The sequence below is a fragment of the Rhynchophorus ferrugineus genome, unplaced genomic scaffold (genome assembly GCF_030347505.1).
Source record: "Rhynchophorus ferrugineus isolate W39M unplaced genomic scaffold, kcgeb_rfMv2 rfM2, whole genome shotgun sequence".
NCBI lineage: Eukaryota > Metazoa > Arthropoda > Insecta > Coleoptera > Curculionidae > Rhynchophorus > Rhynchophorus ferrugineus.
In genome coordinates, this window is record NW_027472581.1 from 72,520,058 (window position 1) to 72,546,583 (window position 26,526).

At 29.8% G+C, this 26,526-nt stretch overlaps 1 protein-coding gene and 1 long non-coding RNA gene across 2 annotated transcripts in view; one reads left to right on the forward strand and one right to left on the reverse strand.

Moving 5' to 3' along the window:
* Cad96Ca (tyrosine kinase receptor Cad96Ca) overlaps window positions 1-26,526 on the forward strand; it is an 82,764-nt gene that overhangs the window by 46,882 nt on the left and 9,356 nt on the right. Inside the window, exons 3-8 of the mRNA XM_076394615.1 lie at window positions 1,788-2,255; window positions 2,317-2,505; window positions 7,046-7,168; window positions 8,878-9,013; window positions 17,592-17,929; window positions 26,230-26,353. Coding sequence (XP_076250730.1) covers window positions 1,788-2,255; window positions 2,317-2,505; window positions 7,046-7,168; window positions 8,878-9,013; window positions 17,592-17,929; window positions 26,230-26,353 — 1,378 coding nt within the window. The remainder of the gene's footprint in view (window positions 1-1,787; window positions 2,256-2,316; window positions 2,506-7,045; window positions 7,169-8,877; window positions 9,014-17,591; window positions 17,930-26,229; window positions 26,354-26,526) is intronic.
* On the reverse strand, window positions 12,853-15,099 carry LOC143190371 (uncharacterized). The gene is made up of 3 exons (XR_013004218.1): window positions 15,047-15,099; window positions 12,993-13,076; window positions 12,853-12,935 (listed from the first exon to the last, which is right to left on the reverse strand). It is a non-coding gene; the product is annotated as an uncharacterized LOC143190371 (long non-coding RNA).

Below are 26,526 nucleotides of genomic sequence, written 5' to 3' on the forward strand. Positions count from 1 at the left end.
CTAAAAAAATTATACTGTTCAAAAAATTATTTCATTAATCGAGTGGGTTTCGATTAAATAAGTTGCTGGATATTGGTACTAATAATGGAGAAAGTTACGAATATAATGTATCTCAAATATAGTATCAACCACTAGTTGGAAGGAATTACGGCGAGTTTGGTCTCAAGCATAAATGTAAGACGTTGATATTTTTAAATAAAATTTTAATTTGAGTAGTTTTATTAAAGCGTCGGAACGAATTTATATTAAGCAAATATGCTGTATTATTGTGGGCACTATTTCGCCATATTTCGGGTAAATTACGATGTCATTGATGAAGAACTTTAAGATATCGGACTCAAAACTGAACCAAGTGATTTTTACAGGCTTCTATTGAAAACAGTTTAATAACATTGTGAGATTTCTGCAGTGTCTATTAATATTTCTCCAAACTGCTCTTACAATATAATTGGCCATCAGAAAATTGCATGGTCAGTCGTTGTCAACACACAGGAAGTCAACAACCTTCCTATTAAACATTATAGAGCGTTTTTTTTTAAATTACTTAGCATTTCAGAGGTCTATAACGAAAAAAAACTGTTTCAGTATTTTCACTGGTGTCTATATACTTTATATCTATGCTGAAAACGGAAATAATATACAGCACAACAATACGATACAGCAGAATGGCATCTTTTCATAGATTCATCAAAAAAAGAACTACAAGAATTTGGAATTCGCTCTTATCAAAATAAAATATGAACCAAGTTGGTACTGATGAAGCAATTTGTAAAATCACTTCCCAATCCCAATCTCTTCCCACTCATGATGAATATATACATTTCTTGGAGCTTTTTCTGTAGCCGGCTTAGTGTAAATATTTTAAAATAATTCTATGTCAATGTCCCAATGAGTATAACACATCTTTCATACTAAAATTACATCTATTATAATAATGACAAATCTTGAAATTTTTGTTTATATATATATATATATATATATATATATATATATATATCCACTATTTTCTACAAATTCTCTCCAGCTTTCCCAGTATGGCAATACCGTGTTGAAAGAACGATGTTAGTTTGGCAGCCATCCAATCATCGATTCATTTTCGCACTTCTTCAGCATTTGAAAACCATATGGCAGCCAAGCTATGCTGCATCGATCTGAAAAAAATTCCAATTAAAAGACGCTATGTTTAGTCAGTACATTGTGTAGGACATAACTTTAACTGTCATGCTGAATTTGTTACACTTGTTATTAATGGTTTTTTTTTCAAGAATACGTCATTTAATTTGTTTAATTGATGTCCATAGATATCTGCTATAACACATTATACATATACTTGCTGATCTCACCACACGCACAGCAATTTTTTTGGCCATGAATATTTAGCTTCAAGGTTGATATGGACCGTTCTCGTGGATTAACCTATGACATTTTGCGATTAGGAGTGTCCCAGTAGATCCACTTTTCATCGCTAATTATAACAAATAATGAAGCCGAGATGCTGAAATGGTCTAAAATGACAATTTGAGCCAATTGGTGTGGTAGCTATTTTCCCTCCTTTTAAATTGGCCACATCGCATGGAAACGCCTAAAAACAGTTGATTCGTCAACTACTAAACATTTAGGTTCTCGTCCGAATATAAATTTTTAACAAGTACAACTTTTTCACATATTGTATTCCTTGACACTTCGATTTTTCAGTGTACATAACAATGATCAAAATACATGCAAATACTTAATATATACAGCAAAACTAAATAAAACTTACTAAATATAATCGTTTCTAATTCCAGGGTGGAAAAGACATACATCTTTACGTAACTATGTCCAATGGAGAGTTGGCTACCAAAACCGAAGTCTACGTCAATATCTTAAACTCATCAGCCCCATACAAACCACCAGTAAATAGGCCCCCATTCCCCGGATCACTAAATGGCTTCAATTCGGCGGGATTCAATCCATTTTCAAGATTCAATCCACGTCCGCCAAATACACCACCCGGAAAAGTTTCTAATTTACCACCGAACTTGGACAGTTATAATAACCCACCACCAAATATTGCTAACAACCCTCCGCCAATGCCAACGCGGCCTTACTTCCAAGAAAAAACTTACCCAGAAAGGCCCAAGAAACCCAAGAATCAGACTAGTAACGTAACATCACTGAAACCAGTGAGAATCGTCGATCCAGATATTCCTAACAATAGTTTGGATGAAACTACCTCAAAGGAACCCTTGAAAATCAAAGAGACAACTGATAAGGTAAGAATATTTCCGACATATTGAAATTTTATGTTTAATAAATGTTGCCTTTATTGTATAGGTTTCTGAAAAAGAAACTAATGAAAATGATTTGGGACCAGTCGATTCAGCAATAAAATCTCCTGAGCTGAACGCAGCTCTGATTCCCATTTTGTCAGTATGTGCCGTATTTTTCACAGTAGGAGTTCTAGTCGTCGTATTTAAGAAAAAGTTTATAGTAGGAAAACCTGTAGATTCTAAAGAAGACATGGTAAGTTTCGGTTCAAATGTGATAAAAACGGATTGTAAAATCGAAAATAGTTAACAGTTCTAATCAGTAAAAAATATTCATAAGTTTCATTTAAATAATTTGTTTTTATTAAATACATATTACATTAGATATGCTTAATAATTACAATCTTAATTTATAAATTAATTTGTTACTACTGTTCTGTTGTAATTGCGTTAATATACAAGCAAGGGTAGTACGGAATTAATATATTAGTATGTATTTGACAAAATTTAAAGAAATGATATATTGCCAATTCAAAATAGCAGTGACACGGGAGACCTGTCAAAACGGCGCAATGTTGTCGCAGCAACTCTGAGTTTTAGTACAATTTGGCTCTGACATATAACAAAATTTTAATATAAATAAAATAAATGAACAAATATTCTATTAAATATAATTTATTTTAACATCAGAGTACATCAAATGCATTTATTATCGAAGAACTTAAAACTACAATTAATTTTACAGGTGCAATAATTTATAGGTTAGAGTTGTTTTATTATATATACATTGAGCTTTTTTTCATACTAGTACCGGTAGGGTTCTAGGCGCGTTTTTGTACGTAGTGGTATCCCCCGAATGCCTAATCCACACAACTAACAATTGTATATCTGAGTAATATATTTTACTTTCATCAGAGAGCATATTTATGTTTTACGCTTAGTTCTTGTTTCTTTCGATGCAATGTATGCTTGTAAAGCCATTATTATATTACTATATTTCTCTTTTGTTTGTCCTGTTACTATCTGTATACATCTTTCTTGATAAAACTACATTTAATCACTGCATTCTCCTTAATGCATTTGCCATACATGCATTTTAAGCAAACGTTCATGTATATTCTGAACAATAACAGACATGCTCATAAAGCTTTCACACTCTATAATACAATTCTCTACAACTAAAGTATATTAATTGTATACCAACCTTTAGTGATTTCCTCTTTCATCGCCCTGTCTTGGTAATCGTCAGCATTGAATCATAAACCATCATTCATAAGGTTTTATTCAATCACTGTCACTTTCAGAAACATTAATCAAATGAATAACTAAGCTGTTTATTTTCAATCTATTGAAAACTTACTCAAGATTCTACCCTTTGTCAATTTCTTCTTCAGTGTGTCTGATCGAGCTCATACAAACCGAAGGTGTTATTTTCGGCAATGCCTCTTTCCATAAATCCAGACAGTTCTGTTTTTAATATCTTCCTCGACTTGAATATATATTGTAATAATTCTTTGAAATACGGGGTATCAACTCAATTGGATTAAAAATGCAGTGATAGGGAGGAAGATATAATACGCTGTGGCCATAACATTCAGTAATCTGATCTACTATGTATCTTTTCTCAGGCTTATTTCTAAAAAAGTAAATTACATAAAATGCAATTAAATATTTCATTTATATTTACCGAGTAACAATTTGAGATAGTTCATTCTTTAACATGATTTCCTCGAAACTTATTTTATGTAATTTAAGTCATTCCTTAATTGAAGCCTTTGTTGATGAACTTGTTGCGATTTTCTCCACCAGTGTACTATATATATGGTAGATATGGTGCATTGTACATAACAATAACTGATAATTCCTCCAAGTTCTTTACAAGCGGATTTTAAAACTACTGAAAAGACAAGTTATGGTTCATTTCTTCACGGTAGTCACTCTTGGACTTAGGGAAACACTAATTCTGCAGTGGGAATAAAACCATTCATGTTGCCAGCATGAAGGACTATATGTCTGCAATGAATAAATGTTATGACTAACAAAACCTAATAGATAGTTATTCCAACATTTACCTTTTTCCATCAACTTTTGTTGTCTTTACACTACATTTATTATCATCTTGCCATCAGCAACATGTCTCATTTAAGTATATAAATTAATATATTTTTTCCTTGATTTTATTATATGTTTTTAAAAATTGTAATCTTTTAAAAGCAATCTCTGGAAGTTCCATTAAACCCTTTCGTGGGCTATCTTTACACCACTTAAATCCTATATTATACAACAATTTATGAACGGATGTTCTACATCTCTCAAATAGCTGTATATCTTTTGGATTTTTATGGATACTCTCCAGATTCTCTGAAATAATTGTATTAAATTATGTTTCGAACGAAAAAACTACTTACTGTTTTAAAAATTCAGTATATTTGATCTCTAAAACACCAAGCTGATCTTGATCCGTCACCTGTTTCGCATAAACACGGTTTTATTGACGAATTTAAGGTTATATTGTTTTTTATTTTTTCAGATATTTTAGTAACCGTGCCTGTACTAATATACAGAGGAACAAAAATATGTTCAATAAAAACCGTGGCGACTTCAAATTCATTAAAACAAAGAGCTAAAACAACGTTTGCCGGTTTATAACCCGTAATTATAATATTTTGAAGAATTTTCAGACGTTTGGCAAACGGACAACTTCTGCTTCTGCTCTAACAGCATTCTATCTTTTTTTAAATAGAATAAAATGACAAGGATAATATTGTCTGATTGTAAAACGAATTTACAACTTTAGACAGACACATACTGACACTCGCCTTTGCTATTTTGAATTGACTATATTTATACAGTTGTGCGCAAATTTTTGTCAGTCAAGGATTATCCACAACAAACATAAAAAAACTTGGAAAATATAGAAAAGAAATTTTATTCTTATAAAAGGATGAAAAATGTGTTCTTAATAATATCCAATTCAACATACTGACTACCAGGGAGGTCATTGACTTTTCTAGTCGACAAACTTTAGACATATTTTAATGAATAATTAATGGATTTTACGGTTTAGTTATTTATGTTATAAGAAAATAGTTCAGTTTCATAATTTAAAAACCAAAAATTCTTATTTAGCGTGTAACCTCTATTTAAAATATATATATATATATATATATATATATATATATATATATATATATATTTTGGAAAGCAAATGAAATGTTCTATGTGACTTGAATGTTTTTAAATAACTTGGTAGTTCTTACAGATAGTCCAACAGTGTTTGAAGTATACCACGAGCTAAAGAGTTGACATAGTAAAAAATACCTTTAATCTATATTCGAAATTGTAGTCCCCGGTCTACCATATTCAAATAATTTTTTTACAATACATTGATTATAGCGACCCTCCAACTTTTCGTTACCATTTATGTAGTAAGATTTGTTATTTGCTTCAAAATAGGTCCCAGTTTCGGCGATCACTTCTTCATTCGACGAAAATTTCTTCCCAGCGAGCATTCTTTTGAGATCTGAGAACAAGAAATAGTCGCTGTGGGCCAGATCTGGAGAATACAGTGGATGAGGAAGCAATTCGAAGCCCAATTAATGGATTTTTGATATCGTTTTCAATAACTTGTGACACGGTGCATTGTCTTGGTGCAGCAGCACTTTATTTTTCTTCAAATGCGGCCGCTTTTCTGCGATTTTCTTCTTCAAACGGTTTAATAACGCTATGTAATAGTCGCTGTTGATGGTCCTTCCTTTTTCAAGGTAGTCAATGAAAATTATTCCATGAACATCTCAAAATACAGACGCCATAACTTTGCTAGCCGACTGTTGCATTTTTTCACGCTTTGGAGCGGGTTCATCACGTGCAGTCCATTTGGATGACTCTCGATTGGAGGTAGGAGTGAAATGATGGAGCCATGTTTCATCCATTGTCACATATCGACGCAAAAACTGGGGTTTTTACCTTTGATCATCTTCAAATACTACTCCGAATTATCAACTCGTCATTGTTTTTGGTCAAGAGTAAGCTCGCGCGGCACCCACTTTGCACAAAGCACTTTCTCACGTTGAGTTGATATCTTTAGAGTGTCTGCTATTTCATTAAATTTCAATTTACGGTCGTTCAATATCATTTTGTGGATTTTTTAAATGTTTTCGTCGGTAACAACCTCCTTTGCGCGTCCACTGCGTTCACCGTCTTCGGTACTCATTTCACCACGTCTAAACTTAGCATACCAATCCTTGATGGTTGATTTTCCTGGGCCGATCAAGCCAAGTTTTTGCTTCAACTGTATTTTTTCCCTTAAAAAGCAATATTTTATTAACACGCGAAACTCCTTTTCATCCATTTATTTTCACAATAACAAAAGTTACTTCATTCAAAATGCTATAATTCACAAACTAATGATCCGACAGCTGCCAAATTTAACGCATCTTTTGAGGGTTTGTGCTAATTAAAAAACCTATCGACTTAATTCTATACAGGCCATCTATGTGTCAGGCTGCGGACATTTCATTTAACCTGTTATTTCTAGGGTTACCTGTTATTTTTAACCCGTTATGTCATTCTTCAAAATGATAAAAACAAGTTCATTTTAACGTTAAAGTGTTTTATCTTAACGGGAATATTTGATAGTTTTTGCATTCAATTATGGTTTCAAGTTTGAAAACCAAATACTCTATTTTCAAAATTGTAGTAATAAAAAACAAAGCAGAAGAAATATAATAGAGAAGAAAAATAAATGAATATAATTTAAAACAGATTTATCAGCATAACGTTTAAATATATTTCAGAGTAAAGAAGCGACCGGTGGCATTTCACTAAGTGAGGAGTCCAACATTAATTTGCATGAATGGCGGGGCCCAAGAGCAATGAGCAACAGATATGAAATCTGTCAAGGAGAGGATCATCCGCAGGTAAAATAATTATTGTTCAGGTTCTCATTATACTTTGTTATTCGTGTCAGAAATAAAACGAAATTCTTTAAAACACGAAAATATAATTTAAATAAATGTTTTTTTTTAGATAAATATATATTTAAAATTTAAGTATTAAAAAATATTTTTTTTAAAAACTAGGGAGACATTTTTGAATTCACTTTTATGTATTAATTATGTCGTATTAGAATTCTAAATATTCGACACATTTAAAAACAAATAAATAATAATGATAATGTGTTAAATATAGAGAGGGAAAATGTCATACGTTTTTGTCAGATATAACTTTATTCTTAATCGGATTAGATTTATTTCAATATTTTAAGTTCTCTTAAATGATTAGTTTGATTTTTAATTTTTCTTTCATTACATTGTTAACAAATTGAAATTTAAAATCAATTTATGGACTACTTTAGATAATACGATAATTTTTATAATAGCAAATTTTATGATTACTGTAATATATTAATATTTCTAAGATTAAATTGGAATCACAATTATAATTTATACCACGAAATTATAAACTAAAACAATGGCAACTTTATAGGTAACTCCGAAAAAAAGTTTAGAATATAAATTATATTGTTGTTAGGACACTTCATTAAAAAGTACACTACACAAATACAGCAAATTCGGAAACATTTATCTTAAAATAAAAATTAAAAGTTATTATAGAAGTATAAAAATGATTTATAAATAAATACACTAATATAATAATAATCAAGAGAATCAGTTTTCATAAATTACATGTATAACTAGTACTTATGTAATATAATAATAATAAAAATAATATTACGTATTTCATATTTCTTTGATGACATAAATTTAATAGAAATTATAATTGTATTTTTCTTTTTTAATATTGAATTCAAACTTCAAATTCCATTTATATAACTTGTTTGAAGGCACCATATAATGAGCACCTTATCATTTTTTTTATAACATTTTACCATACCATTATTATTGAAAATTATTCAGTTTTGTGAATCTAATCTAGCCTTCTAGACTAACTAGACTACACTTCTTTAAATAAGTGATCATTTTAGTCACATTTACCTTCAATGTAACTTGGACACTGTTGCATTGGAATACATTCCTTAATATAATGTAATGTTTCTTCCAAAGAGGGCAATATATTAACCTTTTGTATTCTGTACATCCAAATAGGTAATACCTCTGCCCTATAATCAACTAATATTGATTATAATTAGATAAGGAAATCATAAAAACATGCTAAACGTACTGTTATCTATTATATTGATAAAAAATAAACAGAAAACATGCGATAAGGCACGGAAAGCACCTAGGCAATAGGAAAGAAATAATCCAATCAAATATATTCTCCAACCAAAAAGGCGATTCCGATTTTATCTAGTTGTGTGGAATCACCAAAACAATTTTGACAGGTAATAATGCAAAAAACAATGCATAACATTATAACGCTTACCATGGCGACGTATGATAACTAACGATAAATTAAAAGTCAATTTAAAATGCCTAGGATTGAAATATTGAAACTCGAAAACTTAAATAATAGAGAAACACTATCTGTTAAAATGCAATATCGCTTAAAATTTTGGAGTCAATCCAACATTCCTAGTTTTACAGATAGAAATGTACGGAAGTCTATATATAATGACAAAAAATAATATTTGCAAATTGTTAATTTTATATACTTTTTTATACAGCTCTCAACAGAACTTTCATTTCCTCCAAAAAGTTCAGATCCGTGGGAATTCCCTCGACATAGGCTTAAATTCTTCAATATCCTTGGTGAAGGTGCTTTCGGACAAGTATGGAAATGTGAAGCGATGGACTTACACGGTGAGTTTTACTTGTTATGTAGTATTATGTATGATTATTTATATTGTTGTATTTTAATATATACAAAAATAATTCATGCTAAAGAAAAAATAAAATTCTTTATATTTTAACATAAATTTGTTAAGTCAGTATAGTAAAATAGTATTTAAGATTAGTGAATCAAAGTCTTGATATAAACAAAATTAATAATTTCAATTGAAATAGCAATTAAATTTAGTTAAAAGAATATTAAATCAATTATTAATTTCAAAATGATCAAAATTAATTGATAATCAATTATGTAGTCTGGTATGATGTCTACTATATTAAAATACATTTTTTTGGCGATTTATTTTTTTCATTCAGCATAATTCCCTTCAAGGGTGATACACTGATTATAGCGACCCTCCAACTTTTCGATACCATTTTTGTAGTACGATTTGTCATTTGCTTCAAAACAAGTCTCAGTTTCGGCGATCACCTGTTTATTCGACGAAAATATATTCTCAGCGAGCACGCTTTTGAGATCTGGGAACAGGAAGTAGTCGCTGGGGGCCAGATCTGGAGAATACGGTAGATGGGGAAGCAATTCGAAGTCCAATTAATGGATTTTTGCCATCGTTTTCACTGACTTGTGATACAGTGCATTGTATTGGTCAAGCAGCACTTTCTTTTTCTTCAAGTGCGGCCGTTTTTCGGCGATTTTCTCCTCCAAACGGCCTAATAATGCTATATAATAGTCGCTGTTGATGATCCTTCCTTTTTCAAGGGAGTCAATGAAAATTATTCCATGCGCATCCCAAAATACAGACAGATTTTTATATTGTTGTATTTTAATAGACACAAAAATAATTCATACCAAAGAAAAAATAAAATTCTTTATATTTTAACATAAATTCGTTAAGTCAAAAATAGTATTTAAGAATAGTGAATCTAAGTCTTGAAATAAAGAAAATTAATAATTTCAATTGTAATAGCAATTCAATCCAGTCAAAAAAATATGAAAGCAATTATTCATTTCAAAAGATAGTATATAAAATAAAAATATATTCACATATACAGACCATGTATTTTAGAAATCTAAATTATCATGTTATCAGTATATGTCTTGAGTCATGTCGCTTTAAAAAGAAATATTATTATAAAGAAAACCAACACAACTTACGATTATGTTAAAACGCCACCTTTATAGCTATGGTCTATTCAAAATAGTAATGAAATCCTTGCCGTTTTAGTTCACTTTGACTATGACGTATAATAAAAGCTAATCTAAATAAAATAATTAAGCTACTATAAATAAAAAATTATATAATTAAATTAAAAACTACTGTTATGAAATATAATTTATTTTAACTTTACAATGTATATATTATCCAAAGACGTAAGACAACAATTAATTATACAGTTACAATAGTTTGGAAGTTAGGGTTGTGTTTATATAATATATTCACATTTTTTTCCATACCACCTATGGTTAAGTTTTTTTTATGTAGTGGTTTCCCTGGAGGCCTAATCGCCTAACTAACAATTATATATCCAAGTGATATGTTTTCTTTATTAGAGAGCATATTTACCTTTTACGCTTAGTTCTAATTTCCTACGTAACAGTGTCTCCTTGTAAAGTCATTTTTACAATTTCTTGATAAAACTAGATTTAATCACGGCATTCTCCCTAATTCATTTGCCATATCTGCAAAATAGTTAGTATTCCTTCCCTCCTCACATATTTTAACCATAGGCTCATGTAAATTCTGAACAATTACACACATATCTGTGCACATAAAACTTTCACACTCTACAATAAGATTTCCTACAGTTATCGTATAACAATTATATATCACATCTCAAGTTGTTTCAACTCATTGGTCACAGTTTCATCATTTCAATTATTTTTCAATGTGCCTGATCGAGTTCATCCAAACCGAAGGAGTTATTAACCATTCCTGTTTCCAGTATAAATAACAATATATCTGCCATGGCAGATATATTGTTATTTACAAAGTTCATAACTTTCAAAAAATGTTATTACTAATAAAACCTAATCAATATTTATTCCAATTTAACTACTTCTATCAACTTTTGGTGTCTAAACGTTAATTTTATTATCATCTTGCCATGAGTGACCATTGGGTATATCGGACCTCTTCTAAAATATGCATGTCTCATCTATATTGAAATAATAAGTTTTCCTTGATTTTATTGTATGCTTTTAAAAATTGTGTTATTTTAATAGAAGGGTCTGGAAGTTCCATCCGACCTCTTTGGTAGGTTATTTTTACAGCATTAAATCCAATATTACCTAACGGTCTATGAAAGAATGCTCTGCATCTCTCAAAGAGCTGCATGGATAAGCTTTCTATGGATACCTTTCAGATTAACAGTTTCCTCTGAAATAATTGTATTAAATAAAGTTTGTGTTCAAAAAACTACTCACCGTTTTTATATATGTCATATATTTGATATCCGATAGAGCCAACATAAAGCTGATCTTGATTTGACACCCCGTTAGTAGGACGGTCTCTTTTCTGAGATTACTTTTTAATACTTTAATAAAAACCGCAGCAACTTAATAATTAACAGTAAAAATGCTTACCACTTTATATAATTTTACTGGCAATTTTTTTCTCCACTTCTCGTTCTTTTTCGAAGTAACTGATTAGATTGATGAAGTGAATTCACTGCAATTTTTAATAGACATAGAATGCTCTATGAGATTTTACATTTCAAACGCGTTATAGTATGGATTCCTTGACTAAGGCTATGCGATTTTAAAATCGAAAGTCTCTTTCAACAACGCATTCAAGTATAGTCTATAATTTTAATCTTTCAATTTTCAAACATGAATCTCGTTTTGAATCTCCATCAGTGAGCATTTGAAATGTATATGATTAAATTCATATTAAAAACTCGAAAAAAAACCTGAACTGAACTAGATGGAAAAAACAGAAATTAATTGTTTCCAATCCTTTATTTTATATATTTATTGTGAATAAATATTATGTTGTCAATACATTCTTTTGATAATTCAAAGGCTCCAACAACGAGTAATACTGACCTGACATAATTTGTGATGATAATATATGACATCTCAGTTTAGAAGTAAATTAATATAGACTATATTAACGACTGGTCCTATCCACTCTTTTATTTGTCAGTCATTAAATAAGTCTTTTTTATATCTAAATATTATTAGTTAAAAATCCTGTTCAATATCTGTAAATCATAAATTTAATGCTGATCAGTATAAATTATTATCGGTTTTATTTGTTTGATAAGTATAAATATAAAATTATACCGTATCAGTCTGTCGGATATTTTCCTGAATAATACGAGATTGTCGAATAAAACCATACGACTATCCAATTCGTATTTTTATAACTCCTGCCGCTTTATGAAGCCGTAAAATATTCCCTCTCGAGGACCGCGTTTATTAAATGTTCATTTGTTGAAAATATTTCCAGTGCTATTGCTTTGCCCTTGACGATAAAGAACTATCAGAGGCCCTACCATTCTTATTATTACGGAGACGTGTCTATTTTTCTAGAAAATTTAATCTACGGGTTGAATCAACTGGAAAGTGCCATAAAATGATATAGTATTTCATGCAATTTAATTTGCTAACCACACAAACGTTTTACCATAATATTAACTATTATTTCAAATAGTTTGTGCTGTACGATGCTATGTTTACTCAAGAGTAGTTTTTAACCTGTCAAGTCATCTGAATATATACAAGTGTAATATTTAAATAAAAAATATAAGTGTTGGGGCATGGATGTAGCTGTATCTGTAATTGTAATTGTAAATGTCTCTATAGGCAACAGCGGAAAATCCGACAAGAAATAACCATCTGTCACGCCAGTAACCAGGCTGGGTAATACCGGGTGTCTTCTGGGATGACTTCTAAGTTGATCACTCGCCAGTCAGTCGGCCAGCTTGCCATCTAAAATGGTGGCTTCGATAATGTTTTTTATTAATTTTCTAATGACTAATCACGTACCCTTTCACAGCCATGACGGACCCAAATTACGAAGCAAAATAATTGGAGATCCAACCTTCAATTGTAAGTTATGCGGTGGCATTCCTGGAAAATCCAGTGAGTTCAAAAGCTCTGTTGTAAAATTTATAGCTTCAGTGGCATCGCAAACTGTACCACTAGATTTATGTGATACCAAGTATAACTGTTATACCTTCAGATTCAAAATGTCAACGTCCACATTTTGTGCCGCTAAAATTGCTCCTTCTGGAAGACACTTGATATTTATGTAAATCGTGTGTATATCGGGAAATATTTGCTCAATGAGAGCATCTTGCGATTCAATGATTATGCAGAAATTAAATAATTAACTGATCGTGCGAATTACACTTAAATTTAATAATTTTATTACTTATTAATAATAAATTATATTCAATAATATTAGTTATTAATAAATAAATAATAAAGTTACTTGAGAATATATATGCTGATTGACGCATAAACACTAATAATAGCCGAAAACTGTAGAGGGAGTGAGAGAAGGCTTATTATTTGAGTGAAATAGGAGACCATCTTCGTTGTCATCTCTACTCCGTGCCGTTTCCTGGGTGAGAAGTGACATCGGTAAACACATGAAGAGGATAACTTACCAAGTGGTAATAATTGATGTTATCGAGCAGGATATAAAATGATAAAATTATAAAAATGACTATTACTACTAAAATGACTAAATGACCTAGTGAAAGCAGGGGTTGGTGATAGAAAAGTGAACATTTAGGGTTTAATGTATTTTTAATGCCACATAATTAAAAAATCATACTATGAAATAAAAAATATCATGTTTAAAAAAAAAGTAATTGTTTAAGATTAACTTATTACTAATTGAAATCAAAAATGTAAAAACAAGTGGAAAATATAACATCAAATCAAAAATAACCTTAAAGCCAATAATATGAGAACTATTCGAATTAAATCAGCTTCCCCATACATAAAGTGATCGGCATAAATTCCAAACCAAAATGCCTGTCCTTTCGCTCCTCAAATTCCAATATACAATATATTTTGAGCCATAAATACTTTCGATCCTGCCGGTCCCAACACCCAGAGCAGTAATTTCTTTCCAACTATTCGAAGTATATCGAGGTATAACTTATTTATGTACAAAGGCGTATTCTCCGGTCTGAGGTAGTACAAGCCCAGATATCAAAAATTCAATTTAGATCTGTCCTATGTTCCCGACAGAATCATATTTTGATGCCTTTTGTAATGCACTGACTGAATTGTTTTCCTACTTCTGTCCCGGCACAAGTTATGATCTCCTTTGCCTCATGTCTGAAGTACTTTTCTTATCAGTAGTTTTTCTTAATTAACGTTTTCTAGGAAAGACAAGGCCTGCGTCTTATGGTATATATAGAAATCTATTCACTTTGTGCACAAAGTAAATTAGAAACGGAAAATAGATTGAAATTATAAAAATTTAAAAATATTATTGTTCTAAAATATTGGCCGATAAAAATAAAATTTGTATAAAATTTTCTAGAATTAATTAATTTTGTTATCTATTAACAATATATATGTGTGTAAACGTTTTTAGCTAGTCTACAAACTTGATACCGTTTCTTTCTTATAAATAGACGATATTCCTTTTATACAAAGAAATGCAAGTTTATCCAAATACATTTACGGTCCAGCTATAACCTTAGTTTCATGTAACAATTTTACTATGTAGAAGTTTGTTCCTTTAAATGCAATCGACACATTCACTCAAATTATAACATATTATAAAAATAATGCAGTAGTTTAAAATATTGTAACTGACACGGCTTTATGTTAAAATAACTTAATATGTTTATTTACACCGTTTTTTATTTGTAATACATGTCGATGACCAACAATGGCTTTGATGCAAGAGTTCTTTCAAATAATTTTTACACCAATAAAACTATGAATGACTTTGGAGTGTACTGTATAATTTAAATTATACTTCATAAAAACACATATTCGTCTCTTAATCTTTTAGAACAATATATTTTTCAAAACCTTATCTCTTTTTCATCATGTAACAAATCCATATATACCTGATACCTTCTATCCACCACTTTTAGATCCCGCTGGAAGCATTCTCTCAGTCCCTGACTATAATTTCCCCAAGTTCTCGGCAAATCATTCCTGGCCACTGTGGACAAAATGTAACTTTTAAATTTGGCATAATTTCTTTATAATGTACTTTATAGTTATCTAGAAGGATATATAACAGAATATATTTGTATTAATGTCAAAAACTATATTAGACTTAACATGCAATAGGAGATATTAGCTCTAATTTATTTTAATTTATCTAATAATATACGCTACTCAAAACTTTGGTACTATCATATAGTTGTAAGTATTGACTGCATATTGATTGTATATACAAACATTTCAAAATATATTTCTGACAGAAAATTATGTCCTATTGGTTGATATATTACTATACTTCATTTGACTAAAACTGTCTGATATCTGTCCATTGAATCATGACAAAGTGAAAAATCATGACACTTTAGTTCGAATCTTGGGACTTTTTGGACTCTTGGGAAAAAATTTTGCTAAATAGCAGTGATTAAAAAACCTATTTTTCTCTTGTTTTTTTGATCATTTCAAATTTTCTGAAAAAACTAGAAAAAATCGGAATCTATGCTCTCGCTTATAATGGGATACATAAGATTTCATTTAGTAAATCATTTAAGTAAACAGTATTTTTACTATCTTTTATTTAATAGATATTAAAACGCTTAAGGAATACGCAAAAGAAAAAATGCGAAAAAAACTAAAAATCAAAAAAGTGACACGCTGATGAAGATAAGAGTTTGGATCCAGTTGGTGTCAAAAAGATAGAACGCTCTCGTTATGACGATTGCAACGTTCCTAGTAATCTGAATTTGGAAAATTTTGATAAGGAGAAGTGCTGCTGTCCTAAAAAATATACAAGTCAAACAAATTTCAGAATTTTCAAAAATACCTAAAATCCAAGACATCTAAATTTGCTTAACTATAACCTTATTTTCTATGGTAGACGAATGCGTAGTCTCCAAAAAAAAAACAATATCGAGAAAAATCGCTGTTAAGATGCACACACATCTCCGATACTTTTGAAAAATCCTCTTTAAAGAAAAACCTGAAAATAATTAAAATTTTCAAAAATCCTCGAATAATTAACGGTATATTCTTTAATAAATATGCTTTGGAATTCTGAACCAACTTTTTTCATATTCCTGAACTAAAATAATACTGACATTTTGTTAATCAGAGATTTTTAATCTTCTTTGAAATGAACCTGAGAAATAGAAAATTAATAACTTAATGAATGAATACCGAATTTTTTAATAGTTTTAATAGTTGCCGATAATTTAATGTTACATTTATACTTGTATAAATGTATGTTTTATAATGTTACTTGTATATATTTTAAAGTCTTGTTTTACCAATGACGGTTTATCTAGACCGGACCTAGAGTTCAACGTGGGCTCCGAACCGATCAAGTTTAGAAATAATCCCGGAAGACATTCGATCGTACCCAGCCTAATTACTGTCGTGACTGGGATCATTTTCGTTGTCGGATTTTGCACTTTTGCCAAAGGGCAATCATAAATGTTAAACACTTTTAAACATAAATTAACGACCATGCCCCAGCAGGATTCGAACCCACGACTATTGCAACACTAAGAGGATCGTCCAATATCTTTTATTACTGCGGAAACCAAGCCGTCAATTTAATGTAACTGTTTGTCTGAATCGGCATTTTCAATATCTTTAAAGCGTACTATAGATGAACAATTATTTTTTAGAAATATGTTATTGGTTACGTGTTATTTTAAGCGCCTTTGAAAAGCCCTCATCTGATAAAATATTAGGTCCGACATAAAAAAAAGGTTTTAACACCTATAGTTTGGCACTACCTCTAAGAAGAATTATAACTTTTCTGCTAACAATTACTGAACATCTACTATGCCAAATAAAAAACCACCAAACATCAAATTTCTTATTCCATAGTGGGTCTTTTGATTTACTGTTACCTCTCTCTTTAATATCAAATCTTCAAAAAGTTCAGTCTCATCATTTGTTATTGACAGAATTATCTAATATCATTTAATGTCAACAATATATCAATCAATTCAAAATGTCCCTGAGTCAAACAGTTTTAATATATTTGCTAGCTTTTCCAATCTTTTCTATATACTTCTAATCAAAATTAACTCCCTTCAAACTTACTATCAACTCTGTTACTTCTATAGTAAAGGATCTTCTATATTAGAATAGATACAATATATTTCAACATTCAACGACATAATAAATATTTCCATATCTACTTTAATATTTATTAAAGAACCTATATTGCTTCCTATCGTTTTGTATTATCCTGTAAACTGTTCATTATTGTAAAAAATTCAATGCTGACTGAGATATAAATCAATAAAATATATACGAACTTGGTTCATAAGTATTTGCTTAAAGAAACTGGAAATTAAATATATATAAGATCCTTTATATTTTATTTCATATTTTCTTTGAGTTTTAAGTTTGGAATTGATAGAAAGCTGAATCAGACATCAATGTTTTAGTGCTCTTATATTATGTTTTTAGGTAAGGATTCAGGACCGGCCATAGTTGCCGTGAAAACTCTGAAAGAAAACGCGAACGAAAAAGAAAAATCCGACCTTCTCTCCGAATTACAAGTGATGAAGATGTTAGATCCCCATCCGAATGTCGTCAAACTGCTGGGATGCTGCACGGAAAAGGAGCCCGTCTTTCTCATTATGGAGTACATAAGCCGTGGTAAATTGCAGAGTTATTTGCGAAATTCCAGAGCGGAGCGCTATTACAACAACATGCACGGCAAGAGTAAATCGTTAACATCCAGAGATCTCACCTCGTTCTGTTATCAGGTGGCCAAGGGAATGGACTTTTTATCGGCGAATGGGGTAAGTAAACATGCAATTTGCTGAATATTAAAACATTTCATATATTAGTTTGTCTAATAAGTTTTATCACTCGATGAAATGAAATAATAAGTCTAAAATAAGCTAAATGAAATTCAACACACTTGGTTCAGTAATTCCACCATTGAACTGAGAATATAGTTATGTAGTCAAAATATCTTTAGACAGTTCTTATAATTTCTTGAAGGAACATTGTTCTCTACGCATATATAATGTTTTAAATATGTCGAATACAATGCACCAATTTATATTTTAATATAATTATATCGTAATGTTTTTGACATAAATTTATGCTTTACTTCAGAAAAAATAGGTTGTTGTCGATTTTTTATATCAAGCCGGTCTAATAGTTTACCATAAGGTCTTCACAATTTCAATATAATCTTGGTAGATTTATGAAGATTAACATACTTGGGAGCAGATGTATCTTTACTATTACTTATTTTTTGATTTTTTCTACTGTAACTGTTGTCTACTGTACTATTTGTAATTACTAGTAATGTAATGGTGCTTAAATGTTGGTTCTGGGTCTCCTTCACAAGCATTTTAAATTAGCATTTTTAATTCAACTGTTAGTCATAGTCTTAACAAATATGTACGAAATTTTCTGAAATCTAAAAAACTAATAAATCCTAAAAATGTATCCTGCTAATAATGTACCAGAGCTCTGTTTGTTACAAATAAACATTCCTATATTAATTCCTAATCCGATCTTTCGATTTTTTTATTTTATAAAATGAATTAAAATTTATTAATTTATTCTAACACAAAATTTGCTGGTTTAATTAAATTCTTACAACAATCTTCGGTTTATAGGATGTTTAAAACATTTTTTAAATTGCTGTACGTAAACAACTACAACATTATATTAAGTATGTTCATATTCGCCGAACCATATATCTATTTGAAAATATATTATGCCATACTAGTTTTAAATGTCCGAAAAACTCTATCTTCCTCAGAATGTAACAGTTTTCTGTATGGATATCCCGAATTGATGGCATTAGATGTAAATCTCCCTTAACCATTTCTTACTCTTATATTTGTTATATTTCGAGTTCCTTAGTGCTCTATTTTAAATCTATTAATATCGAATATTATATATCTATTAAAAAATCTATTTTATGTGAAATTGTTTTGAATGAACCGTAACAAACAGCGTCCTTAAATAACAAATAATATTGAACCTCTAAAAAGTGACCAACTAAAAAGAAATAATTATTAAACCGCAATAACGTTGGCACTACTTGTGATGTTCAGCCTTCAATACTATTAAGTTTAAGCAAAGTAAAATGAATTGTTTATTAATCTAAATTTTAAAATTAACAGCAAGATGATGACTGTAATGAATAATCACCTAAATGTTGATTTATAATAATAATATATGATTGACATGTTTTAAAATTTATTATTTCTAAAGTTATTCTAAAGTGTGATTACTACGTTCTTTGGTAGGTTTAAATCAAAATATTTAAAAATTCGCCATTGAATTATTTAATGTACAAGAAACCAGATAATTTTTGCAATTTTATCCTGATGGGATCTGATTGATAATTATTGAAGGCATGTGTTTTATTAACGTTCGCCAGTAGTGAACAGCAGTGAGTATTCAATGAGTTCAGCTTGCAGTCAATTTTCTTCTGTCTGGAATTTTCTAAGAATGTAAGCATACTTGTAAAACTAAATCCATTGCATCGCATTAAATATAGTCCATATTATTTGGTAACTGAAAAAAGAGCAAAAACTCCTAATGATTTTGCTTAATACAATAAACAAAACAAATGCGGTCTAACTTAAATTTTTTACCAATAATGTTATTTACCTCCATACTACGTTTTCAATACACTTTAGAGATAACTCGAAGTATTTGAATAGTAGATACCCATAATAGCACGGCATTGACAGTAACAATTTATCGATGCTCAGGCTAGTAACTGCTGATTTGCGCCTTGCAAGATTAAAGCTCAATTATCTAACTTTTTTCAGCGCTGGAACCAAAAAAAAACAACTTTTTTAAAGTTGATAATTAAAACTGATACACATCAGAATATCTAATAGCAACAAAAAAATATTAAAATTGTGTACAAAAAGACCATACAAACCGTCTATTGCGACCAAAACAACTACGTCACGCAAAGATTTATATTACACAGGCACAGATCCTTACCGCACTTTTAGATTTATACCATTTCAAAAGTTAATTTTTCTTTTATATCTATTTCTTTATGTAGAAATAACACTTATTCCGGGTATAATAAATATGTAGAGTTAGCACAAAAGAGTTTTTAGAATTTGTCAACATGCCTATTTTCTTATACCAGGAAGTGTTACTATTAAGAAACTTTGTATTTAACATACATATTAAATCACAGTCTATGGGATAAGGCTTGAAATAATCTTAGATGTTTTCTCTTGTCTCAAAATAATTTTATTAAAAAGCTTTTTCTGAGGTGTGCGCCTTAATAAATTATACACGAGGTCCCTTTTGAAAAAATATGCCTTTAAGACAACCTTAATTTTTAATACGGACTATAGTCGATACCTTAAGAGGACGTTCCTTCGGTAAAGGCACCTTTTTTGAGTTTAATTTAATATTAACATTTACGTTTTTGTGTAGTTATTGATGGTTATAAACTATATTTATAAATACGATATTACAAATATATGTAATCTTTTATATTATTATAAAATGAAATAGAAATATATATAAAATGTACGGAAAAAAAAACGTTTATTTTCTAACGTGTTAGTAAATACCGTTTATCGATAATAATGTTAACATTAACCTAATTTTGGTTGCTATAACTAACGTCCCTGTTATTTAATATAGTCAAATAATGGAATATTAGGGTATTAATGTTTTGAAAATTAATAATAAATTCCTGAATACTTTGGAAATAACTTCATTTTAAAAAAATTAAAATTCTGGAAAACCCATGAGAAGGGTTTGAAGTATTTCTAGCTGAGCATTCATACCAAGGACCAAAATATGTCAACCCTCGTTGATATTACTTCCTGTGGAAATATACTTATTGCTGCCACGTATGTTTACTCATTTGAAGAGTGGCATGGTTCCATTCTGTTGATACCATTTGTTTCCGACATTGTAGTTCTTCCATTGACATAAGAAAATAAAGTTGAAGCCCAGTAATTAATGCGGTTTCCAAAAAAATATATTTATTCATCGATCATCTTCTATATATATATATATATATATGCCAGGAACTTGCTAGTATCGATTATACCTTCATCCGTCAGTTTGCGTTTGATGACAATGAATTTTGAACCAAAAATCTACCTCCAGGTAACTGAGTCACTTCAATCCATCGTGTAAACTTCTGTTCAAATTCTAGTGGCTTCTTTTTGGCTCCTGTAAATAAATTGAATTTTGAAGATTTTTTAATTAAAAGTTTTAATGATAATAAAAGATTTGTGAATACATTTTGTTACAAGAGACAAAACTTGGTGAAAACAACCAGCGAAATAGAATATCCTATTTAGGAATTTCAATGTTGTTATCAATTGTTGTTATATTACTAAATAACTGATTGCAAATGATTCTTTGTTGGCTCGTAACGTGACTTGTTTGAAGATGACAAATTATGTTCTTTACAATTGAATGAATTTAATAACTAAAATAATAAGTAAAACCTGATATAGTTGCATTATGTGACGCAAGTATCTCAAAATTAATTCACATTCGTTATAACAAAACCATACTTATTTACAACTACAAACTAATTTTGTGTGCAGAAATTTGACAAGAATATTAATCACGGTTTAAATACCGGATAATTTCCACAGATACAAACATTGTGAGACAAATTTACCTTGACATATAGTGAGATTAATTTTTTTTCTCTCCATTTGACATTTTATCGTTTAATAACATGGATATTTTCCTTGTTGCGCGAGCAATATATTTTTAACGAATCAGATGTTTACTACTAAACAACGTGTTATAGCCAAGAAAATAATTTTGATATGAACTTTCGAAGAAATTCTCCGAATAATATTGATAAAAACATACTTACTGTATTAGTACATTCCATATTTTATAAGCCATTTTAGGATTATACGCTGTCGTTGAATAAATGGAATTTAGTCCAAATAGGAAAAAAGAAGCTGAAAAAAATATATTACGTAATATTATTAAATTATTTTATATTAAATTCTTGAGAATAATATAAAAAATCCAACCGTTATAAAATAGTTTAGGGCGAATTATCTCACTGTTAAAAAATTAAATTACATCTGCACATTTAGAAACATATAATTATTACAGATATATCTTAAAGTTATGGTTTAAATATAACTGGTAACAATAGCTATAATGTTAAACTATGTTTATTAAAATTTAATATTAAAACTATATTTAGTTTTAAAACAACCCTTCCTATTACCATTATTAATTATATAATCGTCAATATAAGCCAATTATTGCAAAATATATCGTAAATATATTTTACGCAGCCAATTATATAACCTCATTTTGATCATACTAATGAACATTGCAAATGCTAGAAAATGTCGTATAAATAAACACAGGCTTATGGCATAAAATATACAAGTGCTTATATTCTTTGTCTTTTGTAATGCAGTCTAACGTTATATTGTATGTTATATAGTTGTTGAGTAATTAATAAGTTATTCCAAATAATCAAAACACCCACGTCAAGATTGTATTTAAAATATAATACATTTAAACATAAATATTAAAAGTGAAACTTATTTAACAGAAACTGATAGTGGTGAACTGATGATGTAGTTTACTGAACAAAACTCGAAATATCAACAAGATCGGTGAGAATAAAACCTATTATTTTGCTAACAAAATATATTCTGAGTTCTGTTAAACGCGCACTGTGATTTATTTAAATTACAGTTATATAATTATAGTTTTAATTATAAGTTTCTTAAAGAGAAATTGCAAAATAATCAATTAAAATTTTCATTATTGATTAGAGTGTTTTATATTATTTTATATATTATACCGATGTACATTACGTGGTATCATTAATTCAAATTGTTGATTTCTCACTTCTGAAAAATATATTATTAACTTAACTAAAAGCTTCTTCTAATCAAATATATATATATATATATATATATATATATATATATATATATATATATATATAAACATATTAAGAAAGCTGAACAATATCATTTAGCGATCAATGTGTTGGTACAAAAAATATTAACAGTTGGTAGCACCAAAGATACATCTATTTCGAATTCTAATTATCTCGTATCGTCAACCTATTAAGTGCTACCTTCATTATGAAAATGTCGCTCTATAACCAAGACGATTTGGTTGATTTTATTTCCTGTAATCGCGAATTAATAGCATTCTGTACAAGTAGAACTATATTTTGTTCACCCATCTTCAACAAAGTCATTCACATCGACAGTAACCAATTTTGGCCATCACATAATTCATAATTTCGAAGTTAAAAACCATCTGTTTCCATCCATTTTTTCTATAAAGGCTAGAATGTGGGTATGTAGTGTAAATATGTAAATGTGTAAATATGTAAAAAGTGATTGCCAACATCTTCGTTATAATTACCGTACTTCTCCCTGATTATTTATTTATTCTGGTCTACTTCCTAACAATATGGCTTGGACTCGATCAAGGAAAGTAAAACAGAATCGAAGAAAACAATTACAGATACTGAATTTAACAACTGCCGTAAAGAGCGAAAAAATGTTGGCATACTATTTATCTGATATTTTGTAGTTTTGTATCATCGATATCGAGAAAAGGATACGTTAATCAAGTAAAAGAAATCAAATTTGCAAATAATTGGTATCTTGATGTTAGATTTATTTATCGAACAAAGACTCGTATGTTAAAGATTTCTAAAGCTAACGCATTTTATCTCTATTAAGCTGTTACTTGAAATATTTTAATATATAATACAAGACACTATTACCATTATTTTTTGGATATTTTACACCACACATCATATTTTGCCCATAATTTAGTCGATGTAAAAAAATCATGGTACTTTTATGGCATTGTTAAAAGAGGGATTCAGGACACACCAACCATAAAACGTGGTAGAGTGTTAGAAAATAAGATTATGATTTACTCTATAGAGATTACTTTGAATGGAACTAAACGTAGAAAATAAATAATCCAGATGTTAATTTTGAAAGGTATTTTTAATCACAGTAGTATGTATTTTGCGACGGTAAACCACGTTGTTGTCTCACAAGCATTAATTTTTACGTAGCCATCTTATTTACTACTATATTTTTACTATCTTCTTCCTAGCCATATTGTTAATGAAGATTATGTTAAAGATAGTAAGGTAAACTTACAATCTACAAGGATTTTTCTGAATTTTAATAGGTGAATATAAATAAATGTACTTAAATATTTTTAATTATTAATTTGAGATCTTAATTTGTTTGATATATTCTTTTATGAAATATATTCTATCTGAAAACTGCTATTTTGATTCATCTACAATATCTCTTTGTTTTAAGATACCAGTGTTTATCTCTATACACTTTATACCTACTCGAATGTTGTATGTAGGCTAGATGCAACTGTAACACTGACTATATAATATTGTATCAAAGACATTTAAAAATAAAACAATCATTTTTCAATGGGGTTTCCCAAAGTAGTGTGTTGGTATCACTCCTGTATCTACCCTACATTACTGATATCCCAACAATAGAAGAAAAAGTACTTGAAATATTTTTCGACGATATAGTTATCACGGCAAAAGATATATCGCTGCCTAAGGCTGCATAAAAATTAGTAACAGCCATCTAGAAATCGACTAGAGACTGGAAAATATTGCTTAATAGCTCCAAATACGTCCATGACAATGACAATGGTAGTTAATAGCAATAATGGAATAACCATGATGGTTAATAACAATATTAGTCCATAGTATTCAATAACATTAACTGGCATAACAAACAACAAATAACACACACCAGATAATATAACTGATGATATGTGTTCACGGTACGAGGGGAAGTAGCGCACGACGTATAATCTTATACCCTAACACTAACAATAATGGACGTAAAAAACGCGCTAGGTCCTACCACTAAGGTTAGTAGGTCTCGCTAGGGTAAAGCCAAAACCCAAAATAAATAAATAAATAAGCAACACTCTTGTTTTAATACTTCTCCAGCTCCAGCTATGATGAACATGCAATGCGCACAAGGAACAAAGCCAAAGGCCACATGCTAGAAACCCTTCCATCACGAGCCAGCAAAAACCACTTTCGGTGACGATTATGTATGCTTCAAATTATCAATATATCATAACTACACATCAGTTCACTTTGACTACCTTGGCGGTAGTTTCTGCTTTATAAGACAGTTATAATATATACGTTACAGCTGCATTAAAACTATAATCTTTAATTTACAATAATTTAAAAATCATGGGAAAGATACTCTGTTAATATTCATTCATATTATTTTATGAAGTTCTAACGTCCCTAAGATATGTTAAGATGCCACATCTCGCAAATATAGCCTACGAAGAAACACCAACAATATTGCTATACATAGAAATTATTTATTATGTATTCGCAAAGGCGAAAAATTGCACAATTAAAAAGAAATCCCGCCTGGTTAACTTTATATTACTGTTCAAATCTTAAAAAAAACATAAACGACCCAAAAGTCAAAGGTCTAAAATATCGAATTTCCAGAATGGTACATATCTTTGACTGTGTTTTAAGGAAAAAATATCGATAAAATATAAAGAAATAAAACTCACTCACTACAATTGTAACGTAACCAACGATGAGTTGTACGGTGATCTGAAATTAAATCGATATACGAAGCTAACAGAGTAGATATAAAGGAGAAAACAGTTACTAAATCACATCAACGTGGAATTAACACAGCTACTGTATCCAGTATCACACGCAGGATATCAAAACTGAAGCGAACCAAACTACATATACTTGTATAGTATATAAGTATTACTCTTAACTTTGGCTTGAATACTTTAGTTTAATTTTAGTTTGGGAAATATCTACTGATGTATTAATACCGTAATCACCTTGCTTATGTATTAATGCAGGTACCACAGACTAGTATATCCAATGTATGATGTCATTATTTAAAAAAGTATATTCTCAAACTAAATTTATTTCCGTGTCTCAAATATCGAAACTTATGAATATATTCTGTTAAAAAAAGAAATTAAGCGATACTCAAGAAAACACATATTAATTCGCACCATTTATTTTCAAGTGTTTAATGCTTTTAACAAACTGCGTCCTTTTAATTTTCAGATCATCCACAGAGACTTGGCCGCCCGAAATGTCCTAGTCACGGACGAACACGCCTGCAAAGTTGCAGATTTCGGATTTGCACGTGATGTCATCGCCTCTCACGTCTACGAACGAAAAAGCGAAGGTAAACATCGTAAAATGGCGTGGTTTTAAGAGGCTACGCTTCACTTATTTATCGCGAAACCCACGTACGTCATACGGTACACATTCTCAGTTTTCCTGCGTTTTCGGTAAAGAAAAAAGTCACATAACATAAAGAATACCTAGAAAAAAGCCTCAATACACAAGAGAAACTGA